At 42.5% G+C, this 26,445-nt stretch overlaps 1 protein-coding gene across 8 annotated transcripts in view; it reads left to right on the forward strand.

Moving 5' to 3' along the window:
- The window catches only part of NEO1 (neogenin 1), a 208,237-nt gene extending 182,521 nt beyond the window's left edge, over window positions 1-25,716 (forward strand). For 3 of the 8 annotated variants that reach the window (XM_012748207.3, XM_012748209.3, XM_012748210.2), the window contains exons 19-29: window positions 808-915; window positions 2,157-2,351; window positions 3,008-3,040; window positions 5,811-5,879; window positions 9,872-10,016; window positions 12,803-13,041; window positions 13,630-13,722; window positions 17,058-17,216; window positions 21,354-21,617; window positions 23,914-24,050; window positions 24,879-25,716. In XM_012748207.3, coding sequence (XP_012603661.2) covers window positions 808-915; window positions 2,157-2,351; window positions 3,008-3,040; window positions 5,811-5,879; window positions 9,872-10,016; window positions 12,803-13,041; window positions 13,630-13,722; window positions 17,058-17,216; window positions 21,354-21,617; window positions 23,914-24,050; window positions 24,879-24,962 — 1,526 coding nt within the window. In that variant the 3' untranslated portion in view covers window positions 24,963-25,716. The remainder of the gene's footprint in view (window positions 1-807; window positions 916-2,156; window positions 2,352-3,007; window positions 3,041-5,810; window positions 5,880-9,871; window positions 10,017-12,802; window positions 13,042-13,629; window positions 13,723-17,057; window positions 17,217-21,353; window positions 21,618-23,913; window positions 24,051-24,878) is intronic. The other 5 variants (XM_012748208.3, XM_012748212.3, XM_012748211.3 and 2 more) reach the window with 2 other exon arrangements.
- The last annotated feature ends 729 nt before the right edge of the window (window positions 25,717-26,445 follow it).

Here is a 26,445-nt window from a genome sequence, read left to right on the forward strand (position 1 = left end):
CTCAATAAAAAGAAGAAGAAAAAGAAAGAAAAGAAAATATCAGTTTGTAAATCATGTATTCTTCAAGGAAATGGGGCTTTTAAAAGTGATATTTGGTTGGAGAGCCATCTATAAGTGAGAGAGAATACTATTGTACACTTTAAAATATTGTAACAAAATAATTCAAATTGGGGGGGAGGAAGTCATCTTGGGCAAATTATATAACTTCTCTCATTTTTGGTGTCCTGATCTATAAAGGAGGAATAATAATAATGACCTTTCAAGGTTGTGGTAAATATTAAGTAAGATACAATTTGTACATTACCTAGTTTCTAGTAGGTACTTGATACAAATGTCATTTGATTTCCCTGCTTTATTATCCTATCCCTGACTCCCAGCCAAGATGCCAATTCTGTATCCTCATAGTGTGGTATTTTATCTTTGGCATTTTGCATATTCTTCTTTTTATTGGACCTATTTATAGATAGACTATGAGTTCTTTGAAGCCAGGAGGCTTTATCTTTTTTTTTTTTTTTTTTTTGTATGCATGGGTACCCAACCTATGGTGAGTTGTATAATTATTTCATTATATATTACAATGTAATAGTAGAAATAAAATGCACAATAAATGTAATGCACTTCGATAATCCTGAAGCCATCCCACCCCCACCTCCAGTCCGTGGAAAAATTGTGTTCCGTGAAAATAATCCCTGGTGCCAAAAGGTTGGGGACTACTGCTTTATTGCACCTTACAAGTGGAAAGGGGTTGAGGAAATGGTGAATTAAATTGCATGGACAGAAATTATTTAAAGTATTGTTATTTTGTAGTTCCTACTTCTCCACCCAAGGATGTGACAGTTGTGAGTAAAGAGGGAAAGCCTAGGACCATAATCGTGAATTGGCAGCCTCCCTCTGAAGCCAATGGCAAAATTACAGGTAAGGTGCCTCTGAGTGTGCATTTGGCTGTGCCTGGCAGAGGTATTCCAGAAATGCACATAGGTTCCTATGTTGTTGGAAGAAGTGGGAATCTGAGGCTGGCTTGATCACCTTATGGGTGGTGTGAGTCATGATGGTCCTTGAAATTGGAGCGAGGGTATGCTATTTGCCCATAGTGGCATAAAAATGGGTCACCAGTTGGTTGTTCTGACTGCAAGTCTGATGAGGATGGGATGTGCTAGACAGCCTTTCATGATAGTGGGACTTTATGGACATATTTATTTTCCTCAGGAAAGGAAAATGTTCTTCTTTAACTCTGTCTAGATGACTGGCTTTGGCATTATATACCCTGTGCCTAATTCCACAGGTTAATACCCAATATAGATTCTATTCTTTTACCCTACAGCCCCCCCCAAAGCCCATTAGGCATTTAATTCCTTTTTCCCTCCAGACCTGCTACTTCAGGTACCTGAACTGTTACAATTAGAGTTAAAAGTTTGAATTGGCCTAGGCCTTTGAAGGAACTTGGAATTTTTTCCTTGGACTTTTCAGCGGTGAACCTTCCACAGCAGAGGGGACACTCAGCTGTATCATGGAGGGAACTCTGATAAAATTTAGCTGTTAAATATTCCCTTTGAAGCCTCTGCTCCATATAGGTGTGTGCTGAGAAACCAAAGTTTGTTTCCTGAAGTTCCTTTGTATGAGTAAGGTGGCCTAAGGAAAAGTGTTTCCTAGCACTGTCCTGCTTCTAGCTTTCAATAGGAATCCCTTCCCATAAATCCTGGTCTTTATTTCATTTTTTAGGTTTTGACTTTGCCTCTTTCATAAAAGAATGAAGCGTGAACTTGACCTGGGTTACGTTTACTTTGTCTTTTAAAACCAGTAACAATGCAGCCTGCGTTTTTACTGCAGGTCAGGTAGGCTTGTGGTTGTGACACTTCCTGCCTCAACATGGCAATTGAGTGCCCCCTGGTGGCAGTATCAGGTGACATGTCGTTCACTGTGGCTCTGCACATCTACCAGTTTTCCTCTTAGGAGATCACATTCCTGAGAGCTAAAACAGCATGTAAGGCCATGATTGCTTTCCAAAATTGTGTTATTTTAACTGTAGCACCTTGAGGGTACATTATTCAAATGTTATGCTGTAATATGTGTAAGATGTGATATGCATTTACTGACTTACTGATTGCAAAAAGAAAAGCAGAAATGAGATTTCTCTTCCCATTAACTCCCTTGGACAGGTTACATCATATATTACAGTACGGATGTGAATGCGGAGATACATGACTGGGTTATTGAGCCTGTTGTGGGAAACAGGCTGACTCACCAGATACAGGAGTTAACACTTGATACGCCGTACTACTTCAAAATCCAAGCCCGGAACTCAAAGGGCATGGGGCCCATGTCTGAAGCTGTCCAATTCAGAACACCTAAAGGTACTGCTCCCCAAGCTGAGGGTTTTATTTTGCATCTCTTTAGTGGGGCTGTGCTTACACATGTCACTTCAGCATGTCATATATAAGAAGGATAATGTAAGAAGTCCTAATGATGAGCTTGTGAGCCACAGTGTGAAGAAATCAGTGCTTCCTAGGTTACTGGCGTAAGCATCTCACATACAAGAGAACTCTTGCTCCAGGATATTCGGGGCAGATGAATTGCAGTGATCTAAAAGTTTTTATCAGTTAGATCAGATGTGATTCTTTTGGTTCCCATACAGAGTAATAGTGTGTCATTGTGATGGATGGTTCTCATTCAGTGCGTGCAAGCTCTCACCTGAAAGGCTGCCTCGTGGACCTTTATAGAGAGAAAGAGACGGAAAGGGGCCTTTTTAATAAAACTCTAGATAAGGAAATGAAGATAAAGCATTGAACCAAGTGAACTTAGGCTAATAAAATTTAGTTGGAGACTGAGTCTAAGGGAATACACAAACCCTGTATGAATTTATTTTCTGTGAGTACTAAAAACAAGACTCAATTTGTTTGGAAGTTTGTGGGGGTCCTTCTTTTTTTTCCTTTAAAAGTTCTGCCTGTCCCATCTTCAAAGCTTGTGATCCTTGCTCTTGTTTTTTCTTCCCCTGTGCTTGGCCTGTTAGCGGACTCCTCTGATAAAATGCCTAATGATCAAGGTAAATGAGTAGATGGCCTCTCTTTCCTTTCCTTTCCTCTGTGACCTATTATTAGCTTTTGGTTTTTGTTTTTGTTTGATTGGGGGTTTTCTTGTTTTGGGGTTTTTTTTTTCCTCCTCTGAAAATTAGTACCATGTGTAAAAAGCCACAAACTTACTGGCCAAAGTGGAGTTGAGTCCATGTTTGTAGCACTTGGGGTATCTGAAAAGCTGGGGAATAATAGACTGGCAGAAGAAAACTGATTGGGTTCTGTAGCTGTAGGAGAATGACCTTAAGTGTGGGTCAGATTCTCCTTTTTCATCTGGCAACAAAGAACTTACAGATTTACCCTTCTAAATTGTGTGATTATCTGTGACCAAATTAGTGCTTTGTTTATTCTGTTGAAATAAGCTCAATTCATAACTGTTTTTCCATCATCCCTTAAATATATCTGATCATTTTTAAAGAGGATAGAAACTATTTAAAATGGAAACTTCGGGAGCATGGGCCTCGGTGTCACCATTCGTGAATCATCTGTCAGCAGTCTTTTCACTGTGATGGCCAGGGCAGAGGGGCAGCTATACTTTGTGATTTTCATTTCTGGGAAGTCAGCCAGAATTGGTATCTATTTTCCATACTGAAAGGGAACACTAAAAGTAAATGTAATGATTGTTCTTGTGGTTTAAGAGTAGTTGTTAGAAATACAAAGTCTTTAGATCATAGGTAAATACAAGGAAGAGTCAGAACTTGAGGTATCAAGCTTTTCAAAACACTTTGGAAATGTGTTTGCATTTAGTGTTGTACATTAGAGAAACTGCAAACATACTTTCTAGTGTGTGTGTGGAAGCGTGAGAATATAAAAATGCCCATAATGTATATGCACAGAATATGAATGTGCTCATTATTTTCACACTTTATTCAATAGCCAGAGTATAATTCCTAGCTGCACCATACCTCTGGTATGTCAAATTCTTTCCCCTTAGTATTTTTGATGCTAGATTCATTCTTAATTTCTTATTCATAGTTTAAATTTACAAGAAAAATACCGGGAAATATAGAAATAAAAACCAACCAGTTAATTGGCAAAGTGTGTTCTTTGGTGATTATTTTCACAGTACGATGCTCTGCATAGTTTGGCTTAAATGTAGCTACATGGTAACTAAGTGCACCTGTGGACAGCTGTACACGGGCTAAGCTGTCTCCAGCAGCTAGACTTTCTCGTAGTGAAAAGGCATGTGAAAACCAGCAGGAATCTTGACGTGTGTGTGAAAGGAGTAAAGTAGTAAGTGTGGACTGTGGCAGAAGGGACAGGGCCTGTGAGTGAATTCTAGAATATGCTCTTTCAGATATCTAAGAATTTCTGTTACTCTCTTTGGGGGATTTTCAGCTTCTGGAAACAGCAAACATTGTTTTATTCTATTAAAGGAACTACATACAGAAAATTGCAAATTTTAATTTCTTTCATTTCCTTAAAGTCTGATAACTTACAGAAGTACTTGACATTAGCCCCAATGTTTTGCAGAGACACATCTAGTTTATGCATTTCTACTCAAGTTTTATTTGTAGAAATAATTCTCATTTATAAGTGTTTTCTGAACCTTCACACTCTTCTGCCTTTGTAAAAAGGAAGACTATATTCTTCCCTGAAGATTTATTATGCTTATAATAGTAGTAGTTAATATTTATTGAATATTTACTATGCATCAGACAGTAATCAAAATATTTTATGGTATTAAATTTCCATTTAATCCTCACAACAGCTTTGTGCAGTAGATACCATTATTACCCCTGTCTTACAATGAGGAAACAGGCCCAAAAAGAATACTTAAGTAACTTGCCCAAAGTCAAACAGCAGGTATATATGATGGAGCCAGTATTCAAGTGTAGATAGTCTGTTCAGCACTGTGTTACATTAACTATAAAGAACAGCTTTTCCTTTACTATTCGTTCATACCTCTTTTCAGATGAAGTATGATACTGCTTTCTGGGTACAAGCCTTGCATTACTACCGTTGCTTTATTGGGCAGGGCTCCTTATATTGGCTTTACCCAAGCAGCTTTTCCATAAATATGAAGACAAAGGTTTAATACCAAGAATATGCACTTTTAGAACACAGATATTTGAGCTTTCTGAGGCCTGTTTCTGGAGTGGTCCCAAGCCTGAGGTCAGCAGCCTCAATTGTTATGTTCCATGATGACAGATTAGGAGACAGTGTCATTTGTGAGCAAATAGAGGGAAGACTGATTTTTCTGTCTTTGGACATTTAGGTGATTGAGCAGAGAACCCAATTTGAACTTCTGTTTTTCTTCCTGCTCCAACTAAGGGTAACTTTATATTTGGAAGGGCGACTTTATAATTTAAGAATCTAAGCAACATTTACACCTGCTAGGCCAAATTAACATAGTGGGGTCCCTTGGAAGTGTACAGTTCTTTAATGTAGACACTAACCTCATTAGTCTTCTTGATTTCCTTTCCATAAGTCCTCTGAGCAGTCCTGTTTCCTAGGCTAAAGAAATGGGTGTATTGCCACCTTCTGAACAGCAGAGTGACACAGCCTGGTCACAGCCATGGAATAGGGGTGTCAGCCTTTCAGATGCCTCATTGCATAGAAAGCTATGCTTTAGTTCGCTTTGCTCACATAGACTATAGTTTCCCATGATTTATGTGTACTTCATTTCTCCTGGACAGAATAGATTAAAAATATTTTTTTGTAGAAAACACTCACTAGTCGTGAAGTGGACTATCACACCAGTGTGCTGGGTCATCACTGACATGATTTCTTCTCCTTCAGCCTCGGGATCTGCAGGAAAAGGAAGCCGGCTGCCAGACCTAGGATCTGACTACAAACCTCCAATGAGTGGTAAAGCCCTTCCTATGGCATTTTTGGCCTACTATGGACATGAAGTAGTTTACCTTAAAATCTTGAAATGTCTTTTATAGCTTGTATGTGGTGGGTTGTAGTATGTTAACCTATTGCATTTTATTTACTAGATCTAGCATTAGGTGTTTTCTGGCAAATGTTTGCTGAATTACTACAAGCTTGTTCGTTATAAGATCCATAAATAAAATTGTTTCCCCACATATCCAACTTAAGATTAATTCCTAAACAAACGATTCTTCCTGTTGCCTACTGCCTCTAGAAAAGAGTTAGAATTTTGCTTTCAGAAGGCCAGACACAGTAGCTCACACCTATAATCATAGCACTTTGGGAGGCTGAGGCAGGAGGATCTCTTGAGGCCAAGAGTTCAAGACCAGCCTGTGCAATAACAAGACCCCATCTCTACAAAAAATAGAAAAAATTAGTCTGGTGTGGTGTCATGCGACTGTAGTCCCAGCTACTCAGGAGATGGAGACAGGAAGATTGCTTGAGCCCACAAATTTGAGGTTGCAATGAACTAGATGATGCCACTGCACTCTAGCCTGGGTAAGAGAGGATGGCCCTTTCTCAGAAAAATAATTAAAAAGGAATTTTGTTTTCAAAACCCTCTCCTGGGATTAACCGTCACCCAGAACAAGACAAAGACACGCTTCAGAATCATTAAATTATCTCTAATACTAATACTTACTGCAGTGGTTTTAGTTTGGGAATTCTAGAAAATTCTTCCTACACTCCTAACCATCCCAAGAGCTGGTACCTTCTGATTTAATGATGATACCTCCTTATGTGCAGAACTTTACCATTTGTAATTACTTTCACACATGAAATCACATTTGATTCTTGTAACCCTGTTAAGCAGGGATGATAGATACCATTATTCCCATTCACTATTACCATTAAGAAACTGAGTGTAGAAAAAATATGCCTAGGACCACCCAGTAATTACAGCAGTCCTAGGACCAAGACCAGGGCTTTTGAATTCTGATTGTGCTTTTTCCACTATCACATGCAGCCTAAAAAACAGGAGGTCCTATCCCAGATGTTGGGAACTCATAGTGGCAAAACACTCACAAAAGTAGTTACTAGAAATGACCTTTACTGTCTCCTTATATGGAAGATAAAGGCCTGTCCTCTAGTAACTCATAGTCCAATTGTGAGAATGAAATGATCTGTTAATCTCTGTCTATTTAAATAAAAAATGGTACTGTTCAGACTTCAGTGAAATCAGCCTGTTCTTAGAAGAACCAGACAAACTTGCAAACTTCAGGAAATTTGTATGCTCTGAGTTCTAGGTCTTTGTTAACAAGTTTCTCCTTCTCTGTCTATGTTACATTTATGTGTTGTCCACATTATAATATTTAAGGTTATGAGAAAAGTAATTATTCCTTTGTCCTTTTTTTAATTTATGTATTCATTCATGTATGCATATTTTTAAATGTTCACGTTCTATGTGACAGGCTATGGGTGTAAGAGGAGTAACAAACTACCAGCTAGAGAAAAGATAAAGTTTCATAGAAGAAGTGATATCTAACCTAGGTCTTAAAGGTTGCACAGAAGATTGCTAAATGTCAAGGAAGGGGCTGGACATTCCAGGAAGCATGTGCAAAGGTGTAGCAATATAAAACAACCTCGTTTCTCTAGGGCTCACACTGCCTAGAGACAGAATGGAGATTGAGTTGAAAATGTGGGTTATAACCAGCCTGTCAAAAGCTCAAGTACCAATGCTAAGAAATTTGAGCTTTACCCTATAATTAACACATGTAAATATCTGACACTACTAGAACACTGTAACTTCCATTTGATGATTCTGTGTTATTTCTCCGATAATAGTTAAGGATGAGTTGGAGGCTAAGAGCATAAAGTCGGGGAAAGGGGTTAAGATGCTGTTGTAGTAGTTCAGGAGAGATAAAGGAACGGCTCGCAGTATTGTCTAGGTGCGGGTGTTGTTTGGCAGCTTGTTCTTGCTGTCTCTGAAGGAGGCTTTTGTCCAGTTCTTATGTTATGGGTCAAATAGGGAAATGAGAATCTGCCATTGTTGAGTGCAGGAAAGAACCACCAGCGTCTCTGCTCGCCTCCCACGCCTCAGCCCTGCCTCTGCTGTGCAGTGCCTGCCCCGCAAAGTACTCGAGCCGGTGTTCAGCATTGCTCTTAATAACAGCATTATGTAAAGCCCCTCTCTAACATGAATATGGGCAGTTTTATTGGCCCTGGTACCACAGTCTTTCCCTAATATAAAAATGTTGTTTTATTGAAGGTCAGTACGTGCAGTTTAAGTTATCTGTCTGCTTACCTTTTTCTCATAAATGGAGGATAAAAATGATTGAACCAAAAATAGTAGAACAAGCTCTTAAACCCTTCTAAATCAGCCCCAGATTTAGCACTATGCTTAAATGTAGCCTAAAAGAAAAAATCATGGACTCAAAGTTGGAGGGCCAGCTAATATTGTGGAAGGGATTCCCACAATCAGTATACGTTTGGATCAGATCATGAATTTATAAGCCAGGTTATATATGAGAATCACTTTCGGAGATTTTTGAAAACACAGATCCCCAGGCTTTGTGGTAGAAATTTCTTCCACAACGTTCCACATGGGTAAGCTGCCTTATCTTACAACAGGTACATCTAATGACTGAAGATGCATTGCTTGGCTGTATGTTATTGTACAGCTCTGATTATTAGAAAGGTAAGAGAGCAACTAAAAGGAAAGACAGCAGATATCTGTGGTGGTTAGATCTGTGTGGTGGGATTTGCCACATTTTGTAATATGAGCATGTGTAACTTAAATGATGAGGTAGGAAGCATAGAAATATGTTTCAAGAAATGCAAGACAGCAAGGCTTAGAGCTAGATTACAAAAGGCCTTGATAAAAACCCTGGACCTCATCCTTCAAACAATGGCGAAATGATAATAATAGAAAAGAGAAGAAAATCTGAATTTCTTCAGGATCCTAAATGATTTGGCCTCCGCACATCTCTCCAGCCTCATCTCTTTTTTCTCTTCGCTTCCTTCCTTCTAACTTGCATCTCTCCATGCTGAAGCAACACTGGCTGCCTTCCCCTTCCTTGAGAAGGGTCGTTCCTGCCTTGGAGTCCTTCCCCTGGCTGTTCTTCTGTTGGAGTGTTCCTCCCTTGGGGCTTTGTAGGATGGGATCTTTCTTGTCGTTCAAATCCCAGCTCAAATGCCATCTTCTCAGAGAAGCTTTATTCTAACCACTCAACCTACATGAGCCACCCAGTCACTCTGTATCATATCCCTCGTTTTGTTTTTCTCATTATTAATTACCAATTTCCTACTCAGTTATTGTTTGCCCCAGCCCCACCCCACACTCACATCTTCCGTGCTCACCTTGGCATCCTTAGTGATTAGCACATTGTAACCACTCAGTAATTATTTGTCACATTAATACATATGTACACAGCTATTTTTTCCTAAAGTCAAATACAAGAAATAACTCTGTTTAAGTTGTATATTTTTGAAAGCAGAGACACTTTATTTTTCAAGCAATTTTTTGTAATCTTAGACATCTATGCACTGTGGAAAACTTTTGATTTGTGTGAATGTACATTTTAAAAATGGTTTTGAAAGCCAGAAAACTGAATGATTTACAAATGATGTTTTACAAAGTGAGTTTATATATCACATAAGACACCAGCTGCACAAGATCTTTTATTTGTCCGAGTATATCTGAACCTTTGAAAGCTCTTGAATGTTCGTACAATTTGAGAAGCTTTTATTGAACACCACCTTTGAGCAGGGCTCTGTGCTGAGCACCGTGCGTAGGACAGGCTCTCAGCTCTGCAGGAGCTCACGATCTAGAGGAGAGAGCTGTGTTCACGAAGAACTTTTATACAAGGCACAGTGATGAGTATTAGAACAAAGTTCACATAAAGTATCTTGGAATGGTTCTATAGCTTGATTATATGCATTTTTTAAATTCTCAAACACTAATAGATGCACCATTTTTCCCTCTGCAGGCAGTAACAGCCCTCATGGCAGCCCCACGTCTGTAGACAGTAATATGCTGCTAGTCATCATTGTTTCTGTTGGCGTCATCACCATCGTGGTGGTCGTGATCATCGCTGTCTTTTGCACCCGGCGTACCACCTCTCACCAGAAAAAGTAAGGACCCAGCTCAGAGATGTTTGGTATCTTTTCGTTTACTTCCATATGACTTCTGTATTTGGAGTGGTACACAGAGTTAAGACATAAAAATACATGAAAAGCAATTTTAAATATTTGAAAAGGAAACGGGAAGTAGTCCCTCTTATAAACGTGTATCAGTCAGGGTCCTGGCAGGAAAGAGGTAGCATACTTCAAAAGGGTTCCAAAAGCACCGGGCACAGTGGCTCACACCCTCCTAGCACTCCAGGAGGCTGAGGCGGGAGTATTGCTTGAACTCAGGAGTTCGAGACCAGCCTGAGCAAGAGTGAGACCCAGTCTCTATTTTAAAAAAAAGGCGGCGGGGGGTGGGGGGGTCCAAAGGGACCATTTACAAAGTCATAGGTGGGGCTGGGGGAAACTAGGCAGTAATGTTCAAAGGCCAGCAGCAGTGATAAGTCACTGTTACCCTTAGGCCTGAAGGGGCAAGCGGAGAGAGCTGTTTTCAGAGATCTGAAGCGGTAGGCAAGGGCTTCCTGCCAGGAACGTGGTGGGCACTAGAGGCATGTAGCCATTGCCAGCCTCTAGCCCAGCAGAGAGGGGCAGGGGAAGAAACCTCCCACCCTGCAGTCTCTTGCCAGTGCCTACTGTTGGCCAAACCCTGCGAGGAGTTACAGGACCAAGGAGAGAAGAGATGTGGAGAGGAGAGCAGGAACTGTCCGGCATTGCTGGTCACTCCTTAGGAGCCTGTCATTACGTGCACACAGTGAGCCAGGTGCACGGGAGTCTGTGGCCATTCTCACGGGCTGCGTCACCGCACAATGCCAGCTGAGGGGAAGAAGACTGTAGGCCTCTTATTCTAGGGCTAAGTTTAAGAATATTTTTAAAGGAGTGCTACCAAATTGGGGGGGGGGGCAGGGATTACTTTAATGAACAGGAAAGGATCTTTGATAACCAACGTATCAATTAGATGGTAGCTGTTTCAAAGTTGACAAAGCATTTAGAGACTGTAACCCCTCATTGGTTCTCAGCACATCCCCCGATAGCCCCTCACTCTCAACAGCTCACCTGGCTTCTTCACAGAACAAGTGGGAGCTGTCAGATGGGAAACTACCTCAGCATACCATGGTCAAATCTGACACCTTTCCACATTGGTAATAATTGTTTCCTCCTCCTTCCTAAGTGTGTACTTCCTCCTTTTTGAAGCCAGTTCTTCCATTAATCCCTGGATCTCTTGTCTCACATCTGTCTAAGACCCTGTCCCGGCTGTTAGCCCCCTTTCCAGCATAGCTGACCTCTTACTTGCTATTGGCTCTGTCCCTTCCGTGTTTACATGTGCTCAGACTTCTTCCATCTTAAGAAATAATTATAATTATAACCTTCCCTCTACTACACAGTCCTGGGTTACCACAAGCTGTGTACAAACCTCTGCCTTTTCCTTCACCACAAAATTCCTTGAAAGCTTTTTTAGACTCACTGTCTATTCACTGACTGCTCATACTTTACTCTTTTCTATTATTCATTCTGCCCTTCCCACTTCACCAAAATTGCTTTTGCTGCATTGCTTTTGGCCTCTGTATTGCTAAAGCCAAAGAACATTTTTCAGACCTCATCTTACGTGGTCTCTCAACAACATTTAACACAGTCACCTATCCCTTCCTTCTGGAAACATTCTCTTCTCTGATATTGCATGACAGCATGTTCTTCTTCATAGCCCCTCCTACTGCCCAGCCAGCAGACACACTCCTCAGGCCTGAGCCTGGGCCTGGACTCGACACATTCTCTTCTCCTTCTGTGCCCTCCCCAGGTGATCTTGTCTACTCCCACAGCTTCATATACTGTTTGTATTCCAGCCACTCCTATGTTTCTATCTTCGCATTTCTTTAAGCTCAGAGCATTTTAAAATGATAGCTCAATATCTGTCTTTCTCACTGACCAAAAATTCTGAGGACACAGCAGTCTAGCACAGGATCTAGCATCTACTTGGTCTCCAGTGTATGATTATCGAAGGGGTGATGAGTGGAGTGGCCAAAGCACAGAGGGTGGACATGGTGGTCCCCATTATTTCTCTGTCTACTCAGTTGGTAGTCCTAGTATGGCTGCCTAAGAAGTTGTTCCCTCCTTCTGTATAAACCATAGACTTTCCCTCTACTCCATTGTTATGTTTCTACTTAATGCTGTCATTTCTGTACTGATCAGAAACTTATAGAAAAAACTTTAGAGATTACTTGATTAAAAAATGGGCCGGGAGTTTGAGACCAGCCTGGGGAACAGAGAGAGACCTCCATCTTTACAAAAAATTAAAAATTTAGCCAGATGTAGCGGCACACACCTGTAGTCCCAGCCACTCGGGAAGGCTGAGGCAGGAGGATCTCTTCAGCCCAAGAATTCGAGGCTGCAGTACGCTCTGATTGCACCACAGCACTCCAGCCTGGGTGACAAAGCAAGACCCTGTCGCAAAAAAACCAGCTATCTTGATTTCTTAACACTCAGAAAAGTAGTCACAAGGCAATATTCAAGTATGGTAAGTACCTCTAAATATGTGTGGACAGAGTGGAGATGCATTTACTCTTTCCAAAAGTAAACTTTTTGCCTCTGTCTTTTGCTTTTTGGAGGGTTTTTTGGTTTTATTGTTTTGTTTGTTGGTTTGGTTTGGGGGTTTTTTGTTTGGGTCTTTTGGGTTTTTTTGGTTTTTTAGTTTTTGCCTTTGTTTGAAACATCTCTCAGGCATTTTTAATCACTCAAGCCTTTTGACAAATATATTAAAAAGAGTTGCTTTGAAAACGCTCTTATTAATTTTTGCCTAGGAAACGAGCTGCTTGCAAATCAGTGAATGGCTCTCACAAGTACAAAGGGAATTCCAAGGATGTTAAACCCCCAGACCTCTGGATTCATCATGAGAGACTAGAGTTGAAACCAATTGATAAGTCCCCAGACCCAAACCCCATCATGACCGACACACCCATTCCTCGCAACTCTCAAGATATCACACCAGTTGACAATTCCATGGACGGCAATATCCATCAAAGGCGAAATTCATACAGAGGTACTATTTTCAGTGCAGATTTTTCCCCAAGTGTTGGGAGACTGTTTTCATTTAAATCATTTTCCATTTTCTGAGGTTGCTTTAATTTGGTGACTCCTATGTGAGATCAGATTTAAAGAAATGCATTATGGGATTTGGTCCATTTGATGAAGAATAGCTCCTTATGGAGGAGAGGTTCTAGAGGTTCTGTTCCCATACGAGACAACCTTCTAGAATGTCTTTTGGTCTCTCATCAGGCTTTAGCAATGTAATACTAAAGCATTTGAGGCAAGCTAGCCCACATTTCATTCTGTCCCTTCCACTGAACTGCAGTTATCATTGTGGTATTCAGAATGTTCTTGGTCCGAATGTTCTTGCAGACATTGCACTGAATATGGTGGGCAGCATTGTGTCATCCACATTGGCTCTCAGCAGGGACTCCTGTGATGCTCTAATAATCATCTTCCTCTTTATTGCACTTCCTACAGCAGTGCTTTGTCCCCATTATGTTTGTGAATTCTGAATCCCCTATTAGAAATGTTTTACTGTTGTGGCTGCTCAGTGGCCTAGGGCACACGCATGTAACTGGCCTCTATATTTGATGTCTAGGGCATGAATCAGAAGACAGCATGTCTACACTGGCCGGAAGGCGGGGAATGAGACCAAAAATGATGATGCCCTTTGACTCCCAGCCACCCCAGCGTAAGTAATAGCTTCTCTCTGCCCCAGTGTTGCCAATCTGTCCAGTCACGTAGGGGAACAACTATGAATGATCTCTTTGACTTCACTCGAGCCTAACACAAAATATAATCTACTAAAGTTTTGACACCTTGAACGAAGAAGTACACTTGCCATATTCTACAGTAAATATTATTCTTGAAACTAGCACCTTTAAGTTTAGGATAAATAAGCTAAAAGGTCAATATCCCCAGTATCCTATCTCCAGTCTCCAGTCTCCCTAAAAGTGCATAGCATGTCTATGGGAGAGATAGGGAAGCATCTCTCAAGACAGGGGCTGAAGAGAGCCAGATGTCGCAGTATTCCTTAGGCTTCCTGACACACGTTCAGTGTTGATGGGCACCTGTGGAATTCTTTTTTTATTAGTAAACTTTATATAATATTTTAGAGTAGCTTTAAGTTTACAGTGTGGAATTTTTAAAGCAACATTTTGTGACCTTATTTGACCCATTCCTAACTTTGATAAATATAAAAGTTGCTGAGCCTCCTTTAATAACAGTTGAAATGCAACATAAGTTAAATATTATATCATGACTAAAAACCAGAAAGCAGAGAGACAAACCAGTTCTTTTTTCAAACTACTGTGTCCTCTTCCTTGCCACTGTTTTCAAGGTAGAGAAGCCTTTCAAAGTAGCTGGCACGGTGGGGCTTCCAGCTGAAGGGACTCTCAGCCATCTCTCTGTCCGCAAGTTCCAAGATGTAGGAGCCGTGGGTGGCCTACACACAGGGGCACACCATGGCACCCGGTACTTGAAAAAGTTCCTCACGTCCCCACCTTCTGGTGGAACCTCTGAGTATGCAGATGTCTACACTCCTGTCCCTCTCCTACAAACCACTCAGTATACACAAACATGCAAGATGCTAGATTATAAAAATCAGCTTTGAAAGATAGCACCGTGTTCATTAATAGGTAATTTCTACACAGAGTAGCTTATGGGGCTCATGATGGAAAGAAAGGCCTGGATGTGGAAGTGTGCAGGTAAAGACCATGCTTTCCCTCTTAAGAGAGGTGCCCTGGGCTTCCCAGGTTTCAAAACACAAATGCCTGAAAAGAGTAAATTAATCCATTCCAGTTGCTTTTGATTTATAAGAAGATGGTAGCATGGCTGCTTATTTGTTTTGTATAACTTTTTATCAGTTTCTACCTGAACTGGCTTATTTTTAAAACTTGTAAAATTTGACTATCTTTATGTCTAGATTTATGACTTTTAAATATGTTAAGGAAAAAAGATGTTATACCAATTGATATTGTCCCCTTTTTTTCTTTTTTTTTTTTTTAGTAGTGAGGAATATTATTTAATTCGTACCTCAACAGTTGGGTGGGTGAGTGGAATCTTTTAACTCAAGAGTCTGAACTCGGATACATGTATGGTCTGTGTGGTCTTTAGGTTTTGAGAAACCCTTTTTAAAACCTACAAGTCTACAGTGCTTTTTCACAAGCTGAGCTCTGGGTCCTGGAACGAGGCAGAAGCCCTGCACCCACCATCACCTACCCTGGCCTCACATGACTGGGTGGTGGCAGGAATGGCTTGCTGGTGTCAGGAGCAGCTTCAGTACAAGGCTGTGCATAGAAGCATCAAGTTCAGATTCAGCTGTCACGACTGATCGCCTACTCTATTCCAGGCAGCTATGTTCACATTGCTTTATTTTTTTATTTACTTATCTGAATAGATTGGAAATGCCTTATAAAAGAAAAAAATTGACTTTTTTCTTTTATAAGGCATTTCCAGTCTATACCTAGAACACTTTCAAATTGTACCTCCTTATGTAAAAATTGGGATGTTTATTCCCCTACCTCAGACTGAATTCTGGAAAATGCTGATTCTGAAACACCCAATTCTAAAAGCTACCTGTCTTCCCCTAGAGGAGATACTGACTCCCAGACCGCGCTGAGAGCCCTCCTCAGACAGCTTTCCTACGTTGTGTTTTGCTCCCAAGGACCACCCAGAGCCTCTGGTCACTGAAAGCAGCGCATGAGGGAAAGCCCCTGTTTTGTTCCGCAGGTCTTGAGAAGGGGAGGGGTGGCAGTGCCCCGAGGTCCCGGGTTGGCCGTGCAGCCTACTTGCTTGCATGTGGCCAGGCCTGGAGATAGCTGCAGAGTAAGGCATCCGTTTTGTTGGCTGAGATTTCTCTCTACCAAAGTAATGTTGAATGGCCCCTCAAAGATCGGGGGAGATCCCTGATGACAGACATTTTTAACAGAGCTAATTAAATTGTAATTAAGTTGTAACAAAGAGAGCTAATTAAGTTGTAACGAAGCCCTTGCTTAGAGATAAAAGATTCCCTGTGTTCCTAGTCAACCTGCCTATTTGAAGGGTTTAGAGCTGGTTATCTTGACCTTAAACATTCTGTTTCTACAACTTCTCTAAGGGAGTGCTTAAGAAAAGTTTATTCCCAAACTCTGCACTTCTGATTTTGTTTGTCCGTCTTTGGGATCGATAATGAAGCCTCATGGAAAGTTGTATATCTAATCTCTGACTTCCTAGAAAGTAGGATGTGAAATCTTTGGAAATTTCAGATTCGTTAGCTAAATGCAGTGACTGACTCCTTAGCCAGCATGGGAAGGAACGAGGAAATTAGGAATAATCCATTTTTTTTTAAATGTGGAGGGAGGTGGCTGAGCCCCAGACTGGAAGTGGTAAGAAATTAGCCTGGTAGCTCATGCTGTTAGTACCAGATTGGACCATCAGAATTAAATTTCATTTGCATTCCTTTTAAGATACGAAAACTAATTCAACAGCCACTCATTCATTTGACCTAAATAACCATTACATGCTTCATTTGGCAATTTAAAAAAAAAGGCAGAATGAATTAGGAATATACTCGAAGGAGAAGCGACTTCTTTCTATCCTTTTAGTGGAACAAAAAATAATAGAAACCTAAGTTATTATTTGTTGGCTTATGGATTTATATTTTGTGATATATTCTAATAGATATCTTTAATAACTCATGTAATCCATGTTTTAATAGACAAATTGGAAAATACAGATAAACCAAAAGAAAAATATTCTTTGAATCCTGACCATTCTTCCCTGCAAGATAATCACTGTTAACATTTTAGTGTATATTTTTCAGACTTTTTTTTCTGTACATAGACATATGCATAGGAGTGTGTTCATTTTTTAAGACAAACATAAAAATCAAGGGCTAATTGTCCAAATCCAGCCACTTGCCACCAAAAAGCCAAGGGAGAGGTTGGATTGTATGGGGGTGGGAAGGGGGACGTTGCTCTTAAACTGTGATTCGTGTGTGTCTGTGCAAGCGTGTTAAGCATTTCTCTGTCTTGTGTTCATTCGCAGCTGTGGTTAGTGCCCATCCCATCCATTCCCTCGATAACCCTCACCATCATTTCCACTCCAGCAGCCTCGCTTCTCCAGCTCGCAGCCATCTCCACCACCCGGGCAGCCCATGGCCCGTTGGCACATCCATGTCCCTTTCAGACAGGGCCAATTCCACAGGTGAGAGCTGAGGGTCACGCCCAGGTGGAAAGCATTTCAAAAGAGTTGGCAGGAGGAAATGGGGAAGGACCTGCTCTACCTAGAAGAGGGATTTGGAGGTTTTTCTCGGTGTTATTTACTTAGCATAACATTTCTGTGACTGACTCAAATTTGTTTCTGTAAAATTCACCCCAATTTTCTCCCTAAGTTTTAAGTACTCAGTGTAAAGTGTCATTTTAGTAAAAACAGCAGTATCTCTAATCACATAAGCATCTCTTCTTCCATTAACTTGCATAATTCAAGTCTTTTTTTTCAATATATATTGTTTTAATCCTCTAATTTAAAAGGAAAACTCATCCTGGGTTATGTTCAGGCACCAGCAATTGCCTTTGCTTCACAATCGCTCTAATGTCAGGAAGATCTGTAGGTCCAAAGTACAGACGACACCCAGGGGTCAGTGGGGCCACCAGGCACGTGCAGCCTGTGCAGGCTCTACGCTGCCTGACATAAACCTCCGTGTGTTTAACATTGCCAGACAGACATGCCCCAGTTTGGAAATCTTAGGAAACAGCATTATCACACAGTTTTAAAGAAAATAGTGAAGGTAAGAGGACAGCAAATGGAGTAAATATTCTTCGTCATTAATTGAAAATTAACTTCTGTCCTCTCAGTTTTAAACTGCAAATCTAGTAACTTCCCTTACATATAACATATTACTTTTCCATCATTTGAAACTTGCCTATTAATAGTTAGTATATTATAGGTAGAAACTAAATTTTAGTGGTTTGGGCAAATAAGGGAATGTCAAGTGATTTCCATTTTTAAAAATCTCAAAATTTTATGCTAGAAGTTTAGGCCAGTTATAGCCTCCTCTCCTTTAAGTTTTGGTCAATCATAAATATACCCAAAACATCAAATGAAGATCAAAGCTTTATTAAGGGATGCCTAATAACTCCCAACATTATTTAGTCCCAAATCCGTTTCCTGGTTTGGAGAATGCTGCTTGAACTCATGTCTAAATTTTGCCTTTCCACTATTTTTCCCCAAATCCAGGTTTGGGATTCTTTAGAGAAAGACAGTTTACAGGATAGACAGTTATTCCAGCCATCTGCATGGAGAACCAAAGTCTGCCTCACAAACATAGTCTCAGATAGAACAGAGGGCCAGAAAGCAGTCCTTCAAACCTGCTCTTAGAAAGGAGGCTTTGCGCCCAACCCTGCTTATCCACTTTTAAGGCCAAGGAATCCCACATGCCAGGATGTGGGCCTGCCTGAGAGGATGCCAGGCTCTTCCCAATCAGATTAGCCCCATTTTCCTTCCTCTTGGACTAGGAGGGGCTTGGGAGTTGGAGAGGGGCATGGCAGCTCCTACCCAGCCCTTATCCAAGTGATCTGATGTTGGTAAAGGTTCCCTTCTGTTTGGACCTATGCAGAAGTGAAGAGAGGAAAGAAGGCTGCGAACAGGTTCCTTGGTTTCGTGACCAGGGGGGATAAGAGAAGGTAAAACTGAAGTGATAGATTCGCTGAAGGTGGGTTTGAAATGTAGAAAAAGTACCTGGAAATGATCACAGTTCTCTTACTATTGTACTTTTCCAAAGCCCTTGTGTTTCTAGAGCTCAGAGTATTGCCGCTCTGTGTGTGTGGGCTAGACAGGACCAGAACCCGGCCAGGCAGTCCCTGCTCCAGGGAGCGTGTCCAGTGTCGCCACCACTTCACACTGGAAGCGCACTCTTCTCTTGTCCAGCCAGGCACTTGGTCAGTGTGAACTTTGTGTGTCAGCTGTGAGAGACCGGTCAGCCAGGAAGTAGGCTCCTCACCAAAGCAGAAACTTTAGTTAGGGCACAGTCTCTGGGTAGACCAGTGGTGTTGCCCAGTGGCAGGAAGCACCCCTCACAGAGAGTACAGTGTGCCCAGGCCCTAGAGCTGTGCAGGACAGTCCTGGTCTGTGGCAGCAGGCCCGGGCTCTGACTCATAGGTGACCTTAGTTTCCTCTTTCACCTTTCCCACCTGCTCTTTGGCCCTCAGAAGCATATACATCACCTTGGGGCAGTCGAGGTAGTCCTGTGTACCCAGAGCTGACCGAACATACCTGCCTGTACAGGCTGACATGGTCAGGACTTGGGCCTACTTTTCTTTCTCCTCCTTCCTGCTCCCCTTCCTCACCAGCTTCTACCTGGCCCAGGATCACACCGAGTGGGACCAGCAGCTCCCCAGCCTGGTGACTGCTGGCTAGAGGAAGCCTAAGAAGTGAGATCCTCGCCCACCCCTTTGGGAGTGAGAAGTGACGTAGGCCTTACAGGGTTAACACAGCCAGGCACACTTGGGAGGATGTGTGAGTCCCTCATCTCTGGGACCCAAGCCAAGGAGGTAACACTCACGACTGGCTTGGCCTGTCTTCTCAGAGCCCAAGGGATAGATTCATTGCTACGTCAGCAGCAAAGGCAGGGAGATATGTTGGATTTCTACAGATTGCTCACGCATCGCAGTAGTTTTCCCTTATCGTCAGGGGATCTCATTCCAAGACCCCTGGTGGAGGCCTGAAACCGTGTATAGTACTGAACCCTTATACACTATGTTTTCTTGATCTGATAAGCAAAGCAGCTGCTAAGTGACAAATGGGCAGGTAGAATATACAGCCCGGATATGCTGGACCAAGGGGCGATTCATGTCCTGGGTGGGATGTTGCAAGGTTTCATCATACTACTCAGAATGGTGCATAATTTTAAAAGTTATGAATTGTTTACTTCTAGAATTTTCTGGTTAATATTTTTGGACACTGGTTGACCACAGGTAACCCTGAAAAGCAAAACCATGGATAAGGGGAGACTGCTATACTTTGTAAGGTTGAATACTCAAGGAGTCAAAGAGGCCTCCTGGCTACATGGTACAGCCTATTGCCTGAGCTGGGTCCTGCACACCTCTCCCCAGGGGTGGGAACAGTCTGCACAGCTCACAGTGTCGGAAAGATGTTACATGTGTGGTCTCCCTGGGCCTTGGTGTAGCTTCTGCCCCACAGGGTGGGAGATGAGAGGTACCAAGCGTGGAAAAGTGGTATGTACCATACGTGGTGGTTCAGAGCATAGGCCTGCGAGTCAGAGTGCAGGGATTCAGATTCCGCCCTGCCAGTTCCGTGTCCGTGGGCGATTTGCTTAACCTCCCAGTGCCTTTGAGGATTGAATGAGCCAATGAATGTAAAGCACCTAGCATAGTGCCTGGCTTAGAGTAAACACTCAGTAACGTACAAAGAAAAACATATTAGAAAAAAATATTATCCAAGCACTGTGTTCAGTACTTTTCATACATTTCATTTAACCCTCAATGAATTATATCTTATTCTTCCTGTCTTGTAGATGAAGAAGCTGAGACTCCGAGATACCCAGTGACTTAAGCCAAATGCACCTAGCTAGTACTAAGATTAGAGTCCAGGTCTATCTGACTCCAAAGCCAGTGCTTTTCCACCCTACTGAGCTGCCTGTTGTAACATTGTTATAATATTCTTCCTGAGTCTTCACTTCTCCAGGCTAATCTATCCCTATTTCTTTCTCTGGACCAAAACGCCCATCATTTGGCATGATCTTAAAGCTGTGTGCAGACCTCTGGACTCTTTGGTTGTCCAGGTCGCACTTGAGCTGTGGGGCTTTCACTCTTCGAGGCCATACACCATCCCTGGTGGGCATGAAAGCCTGTGACATTGGCCTCTTCTGCCGTGACTACCAGGCCTTGCCAGTAGAGCTGGCTCCTGCCAGGGACCCAGCCAGCCTTGGTAACTAGACATGGTTGTCCATGAAACGCTACTCTCTAAGACTATCAGTGAGTGAGTGAGGATTTTTATTTTCTTTTATACTTAATTATATTTTAACAGAAATAGTCTCAGAAACCTTTATATGTGCTCCATAATAGGTACTGGGGAGAACTTTAAATCTGTAAAATTGTGACCTTTTAGTTGTTCAGGTGAAAAACTTAGAATAGCTGGTTGAATACGAAATTGTTTGGGACTCTTTCAGCGTAGGCCACTCTTAGCCATGGCAGTGTTGCTGCTAATCTACGTTCCCTTGACTAGCCTTATTGAACTGGTATGGGGCCCCCTGAAACAAAATCCTAGGATTTGCATATGTTCAATGGCAAAAGAAATGCTAACCTTTAGACTTTCCTGCTATAGAATCTGTTCGAAATACCCCCAGCACTGACACCATGCCAGCCTCCTCATCTCAGACATGCTGTACTGATCATCAGGATCCTGAAGGTGCTACCAGCTCCTCTTACTTGGCCAGCTCCCAAGAGGAAGATTCAGGCCAGAGTCTCCCCACGGCCCACGTTCGCCCGTCCCACCCATTGAAGAGCTTCGCTGTGCCAGCAATCCCACCCCCAGGACCTCCCACCTACGATCCTGCATTGCCAAGCACACCGTTACTATCCCAGCAAGGTGGGTGAGGACAGCAACACCACTGGAGGGACCCTTTGGCTCAGGTTTAGGATAGAACTCACATTTGAAGAATAACAAAGCAAATATCCTCCAAGCTCATCCCAGCAACTCAGGTAGAGTGGCAGTGTGTCATTACCCCACTCAGGAACACATACAAACCAGAGAATAATTTGCTGGGGAGCAGGGCTGCCCTTTTGAATTGTGTCTATGTGCAGAACCCTTGGTGGTAAAATCCAGTGGCATGGGAATGGGCAACAGATCTGGCCTGCCTAGCCCCCTGGAGCCCCCTAACTCCACAAGATGCCTGCAAGCCAGAGAAGGGGTTGGGAGGCCAAGACTTAGACCCTTAGGGTGGTGAAACCTAATCAGAAGGAACTTCAAGAAGGAACCTCAGGGTAGGGAAATGAACCCTGCAGAATTGCCAGAGCTTGACAGAGCTCAGCAACAGTCCCTGACCTCAAAGGCATGCTTTCCCCCTCCTTTTCTACCTTATTATCTGTTATGGTAGTTTGTTTCAGAGTAAGTCAGTGGTTTTCAAATTTTCTGGTCTTAGGACCCCTTTATATCTTAAAAGCTGTCAAGGACACAAAAGAGCTTTTCTCCATCTGGGCTGTGTCTATCAGTACTCACCATATTAGAAACTAAAACTGAGGATTTTTTTTAATAATTCATTTAAAAATAGCAATCATGTTATGATAAATAGCATATTGTTATGAAAAATAACTATTTTTCAAAACAAAAATACAATGAGAAGAATGTCACTGTCTTATTTTTTGCAAATCTCTAGTGTCTGGCTTAATAGAAGATAGCTGGATTCTCCTATCTGCTTCTGTATTCAATCTGTTGCAATATGTTGTTTTGGTTGAAATATAAGAAGAAAATCTGGCTTCAGAGATCTGTAATTAGAAAAGGGAAGAGTATTTTTATAAGCTTTTTAGATAATTGTGGATTTTCTTTTTTGATACTATAGCAAAATTCAACAAGTTGTAGTTTTTTACAGGTTTGTTTATGATGTCACATCTAAAACCATAGTCATGAACTGTTCATACTCTAGCCATTAAAATTCATTGGCCTATTTTGTATTTTGAATACATGATACTAAAACATCACACATTGGACATTTAGGAAACATTGATTGACTAAGTTATGCAAATCCTCCAAATATTGATACATTTCATTATTCAATAGCTACAAACACATTCTTTGAGGTCAGGAGTTTGAGACCAGCCTGGACAACTTAGCAAGACTCCATGTCTACAAAAATAAGAAAAATTAGCCGAGTGCAGTGGTGCACACCTGTAGTCCCAGCTACTTGGGAGGCTGAGGCAGGAGGATCACTTGAGCCCAGGAGTTCAAGGTTATAGTGAGCTATGATCATGCCACCGCACTTCAGCCTAGGCAACAGAACAAGACCCTGTCTGTTAAAAAATAAAAATAAATAAATAAAAACATAATTCATTAATGTCATCAAAGTATCTAAGTAATAGCTCTTGGTCCCGTGGTGGCAGATACAAGTTTTTCAAAATTCTGATTTTCACTTAAAACATAAATTGTATTATTGGCAAAAAACACTGTTCATTGTTTTCTTTGAATTGACAGGCTCATTTTGTTAATTTTCTAGAAACTGTCTGAATAACCATTTTGCCTGTCAGTCTGTCTTTGAACTAACAGTGGTGCTTCATGATAAAAACATAATTCAGCTCAACTCAGACTATCACAAGTGCCTTTCTTTAAGATAATATCATACTTTGTAGACAGCAGAAGTACCTCATGCATACTTTCCATTTTGTCACATAAAATAGAGTCAAGATTTAACAAAATAAGTAATTCTTACTGCTTTGTTGAGGATGGTCTTGAGTGAAACTGGCTTTTTAAAACTGCAAGTTTATGTCATTGAGTAGCTTTACAGTGTGGTGCTGTTGCCTTAATTTGTGCTAAGGCTCTAGCAGTTGTACCTACTGCTGCTTTTGTACCCTCAGTGAAAAGGCCAATAATGTCTATTATTATGAAAAGAGTTTTGATTTCCTAGACCTCCTGCAAGGGGTTCGTGGACCACTACACTTTAAGAACCACTGGCAGAATATTCGTTTTCTAAAGCCAGTGAAATATTTCCTCTGGCTTCTCGAATGCCCTGCCAGCCATCTCCCTTCCCTCTTGTTCCAGTAACTTTTCAGAGCAGGATCCCTGCACTAGGTCTGTGTGTGTCCCTCACCCTGAAGCAGCATTTGGACTTGTGTGCCTCCCTGAGGTCAAGGGTGCAGGCTGGCCACACCCCTGATGTGCCCTTTCCCCCCAGCTCTGAACCATCACATTCACGCAGTGAAGACAGCCTCCATCGGGACTTTGGGAAGGAGCCGGCCTCCTATGCCAGTCGTGGTTCCCAGTGCCCCTGAAGTGCAGGAGACCACGCGGATGCTAGAAGACTCGGAGAGTGTAAGTTCTCAGGGACATCAGCCCAGCCAGGATGGCTGGGAACATGTCCTAGTGCCATTGAGTGTGCCGGTTGAACTGATATTCTGTGCACACCCAGGAGTGTTTCGCACATGGACTCATCGTTCAGCAAATGTGTTTTGAGCATCTCCTCTGAGCCAGGAGGTGTGCTGAGGCCTTGGTCTGCTTTCTCTCTCGTACCCACTCTGATGTAGCTTAAATTAGCTCATTACACCAGCTCAATTAGTGGCCCCCCAAACCTGCCTGCCTTTCAGTTCTGTCCCTCTGGTCCTCTTTTCTTGGTTTGAGACCATCCACATGTTCTTTTACCCCTCAGTTCTACTTCCTGACCTTTTCTGAGCAGGATGCTGCAGGACAAAGTGCTTGAGTGGTTGCTCTCAGAACAAAATCACCAGTCTCTCCATGATCATTCCCTCTCAGATTCCAATAAAAGGGTTATGCCTCTGCATTTCCCGAGATAGGATTGACTAAGAGGAGAGCTTGAGGCCCAGAGATCCAGGGCCATATCAACTGTGCTGACTGTGGCAGAAACCTAGAGGGAACAAGCAGTGGAGCCTCTGGCTTGGGAGGTCATTGTGACTGGGGAGTGTGCGTGGGGAGAAAGGCATTGTGCCGAGTTTAGACATGGGACTAGTGACCTTGGGTACATCCTGCTATGTCTGACTCTTCTGAGCCAGCCTGGGTTTCAGTAGGCCAGTCTTCTCGAGCGGTTTTACACTGACCATTTGACATTTTGGCCTCTGCCTCTGGGCTTTCCTTCCTGGATGGCTCCTCAGATCGTGCCCAGTAACAGTGTTCTCTTTTCCACAGAGCTATGAACCAGATGAGCTGACCAAAGAGATGGCCCACCTGGAAGGACTGATGAAGGACCTAAATGCCATCACGACAGCATGACGACCTTCACCAGGACATGACTCTAAGCCAGAGTCCAGAAGTCTTGGGACTTAGCCTTGAAAACAAGGAATTGTACAGAGTACGAGAGGACAGCACTTGAGAACACAGAGTGGGCCAGCAGACCAGCCAGCGGGCCAGCCAGCGCCTCCGTGTGGGCCGGCTCCAGGCATGGCCGCCTGCCTTCTCCTGGCCAGCCTGGAAGGAGCCTGTGTCAAGGCAGCTTCCCTTTGCCTGCCGATACCCTGCAGGACTGGGCACCATGGGCCAAAATTCTGTGTCCAGGAAGAGGCAAGAAGTGCAACCTGCATTTCACTTTGGTCAGGCTGTGTCTTCGTGCTGCAACTGCATCACCTGTATGGAGTGTAGACATTGGCATTTATGTACAATTTTATTTGTGTCTTATTTTATTTTACCTTCACAAACAAAAACACTATCAAAAACCAAGAAAGTCCGTGGTGTTCTCCACAAGTGGTTGACCTTTATTTGACTGCTTGTTCCGATTATGTAAGGAAAGTCATTGGCAGCGTGGGTTGTTCAGGGGTTGGCTTGTTTTTTGGTTTTGTTTTTATATTTTAATTCTGAGTCGTTGCATCCTCTACCAACTGTTAGTCCATCACTTTGACGGGGAGGAAACGTTGCATTGCTGTAAGCTTTTTTATTATTTTTTATTATAATTATTAAAGGCCTGACTTTCTCCTCTCATCACTGTGAGATTACAGATCTATTTGAATTGAATGAAATGGAACATTGAAAAGACTTGTTTGTTGCTTTTCTGTGCAGTTTCAGTATTCGGGAGGGGCTGGGGGTTGGGGATAGGAAAGGATGGGCTGCTGGGGTCCTGTGAATGTTTTAGTCATTGTACTTTCTTCCAGAGCCTGCAGAAAAATGGAAACATCTTTTTTATTGTCCATTCCTGGCATGTCCATCTTTATTGTCACTACATTGCAACTGGAGTTTCGTTTGGATTTGCTAAAAAAAATTCTGTGCAATAGCTGGGTTCGAGGATTTGGCCACCCTGATGTGTTGGTCATGGCCTGGGGAGAACGTCCATGCTGAGGACTCAGGGACTGTATTTCTAATTGCAGGAGTGATACAGAGTAGGGCAAGAGCGTGACCCTGTTCTGGAATCAAAGCAAAGGGTAGAGACCCTTTCCTGCTGCTATCATGGGTTCCCTCTGAGGAAGGAACTTGGTTTCCACGTGTGACTCCTGCTTCTCTCCAGTTCTGTCCTCAGCCAGTGCAGCACTCACTTCCACACGCAGAGTGTCAGCAAGAACGAGGCCAGGCTCAGCAGCAGCGCCACAGGCTTCCCCGCGGCTTCCTAAACAGTATTCCTCAAGTAGCAGGGGACAGGGACGCCGGAGAGCGATGGGGCAGTGCACCTCCTTCCATCCAGCACTCAGCTAACCCTGACCAGGATGGGGTGGTGGGAGGTTTCTGAGGTTTGCTGAGTGACTCAGCCACACGTCAGCCTTTGCCTTTG

The sequence above is a fragment of the Microcebus murinus genome, chromosome 6, assembly GCF_040939455.1.
Source record: "Microcebus murinus isolate Inina chromosome 6, M.murinus_Inina_mat1.0, whole genome shotgun sequence".
Taxonomy (NCBI): domain Eukaryota; kingdom Metazoa; phylum Chordata; class Mammalia; order Primates; family Cheirogaleidae; genus Microcebus; species Microcebus murinus.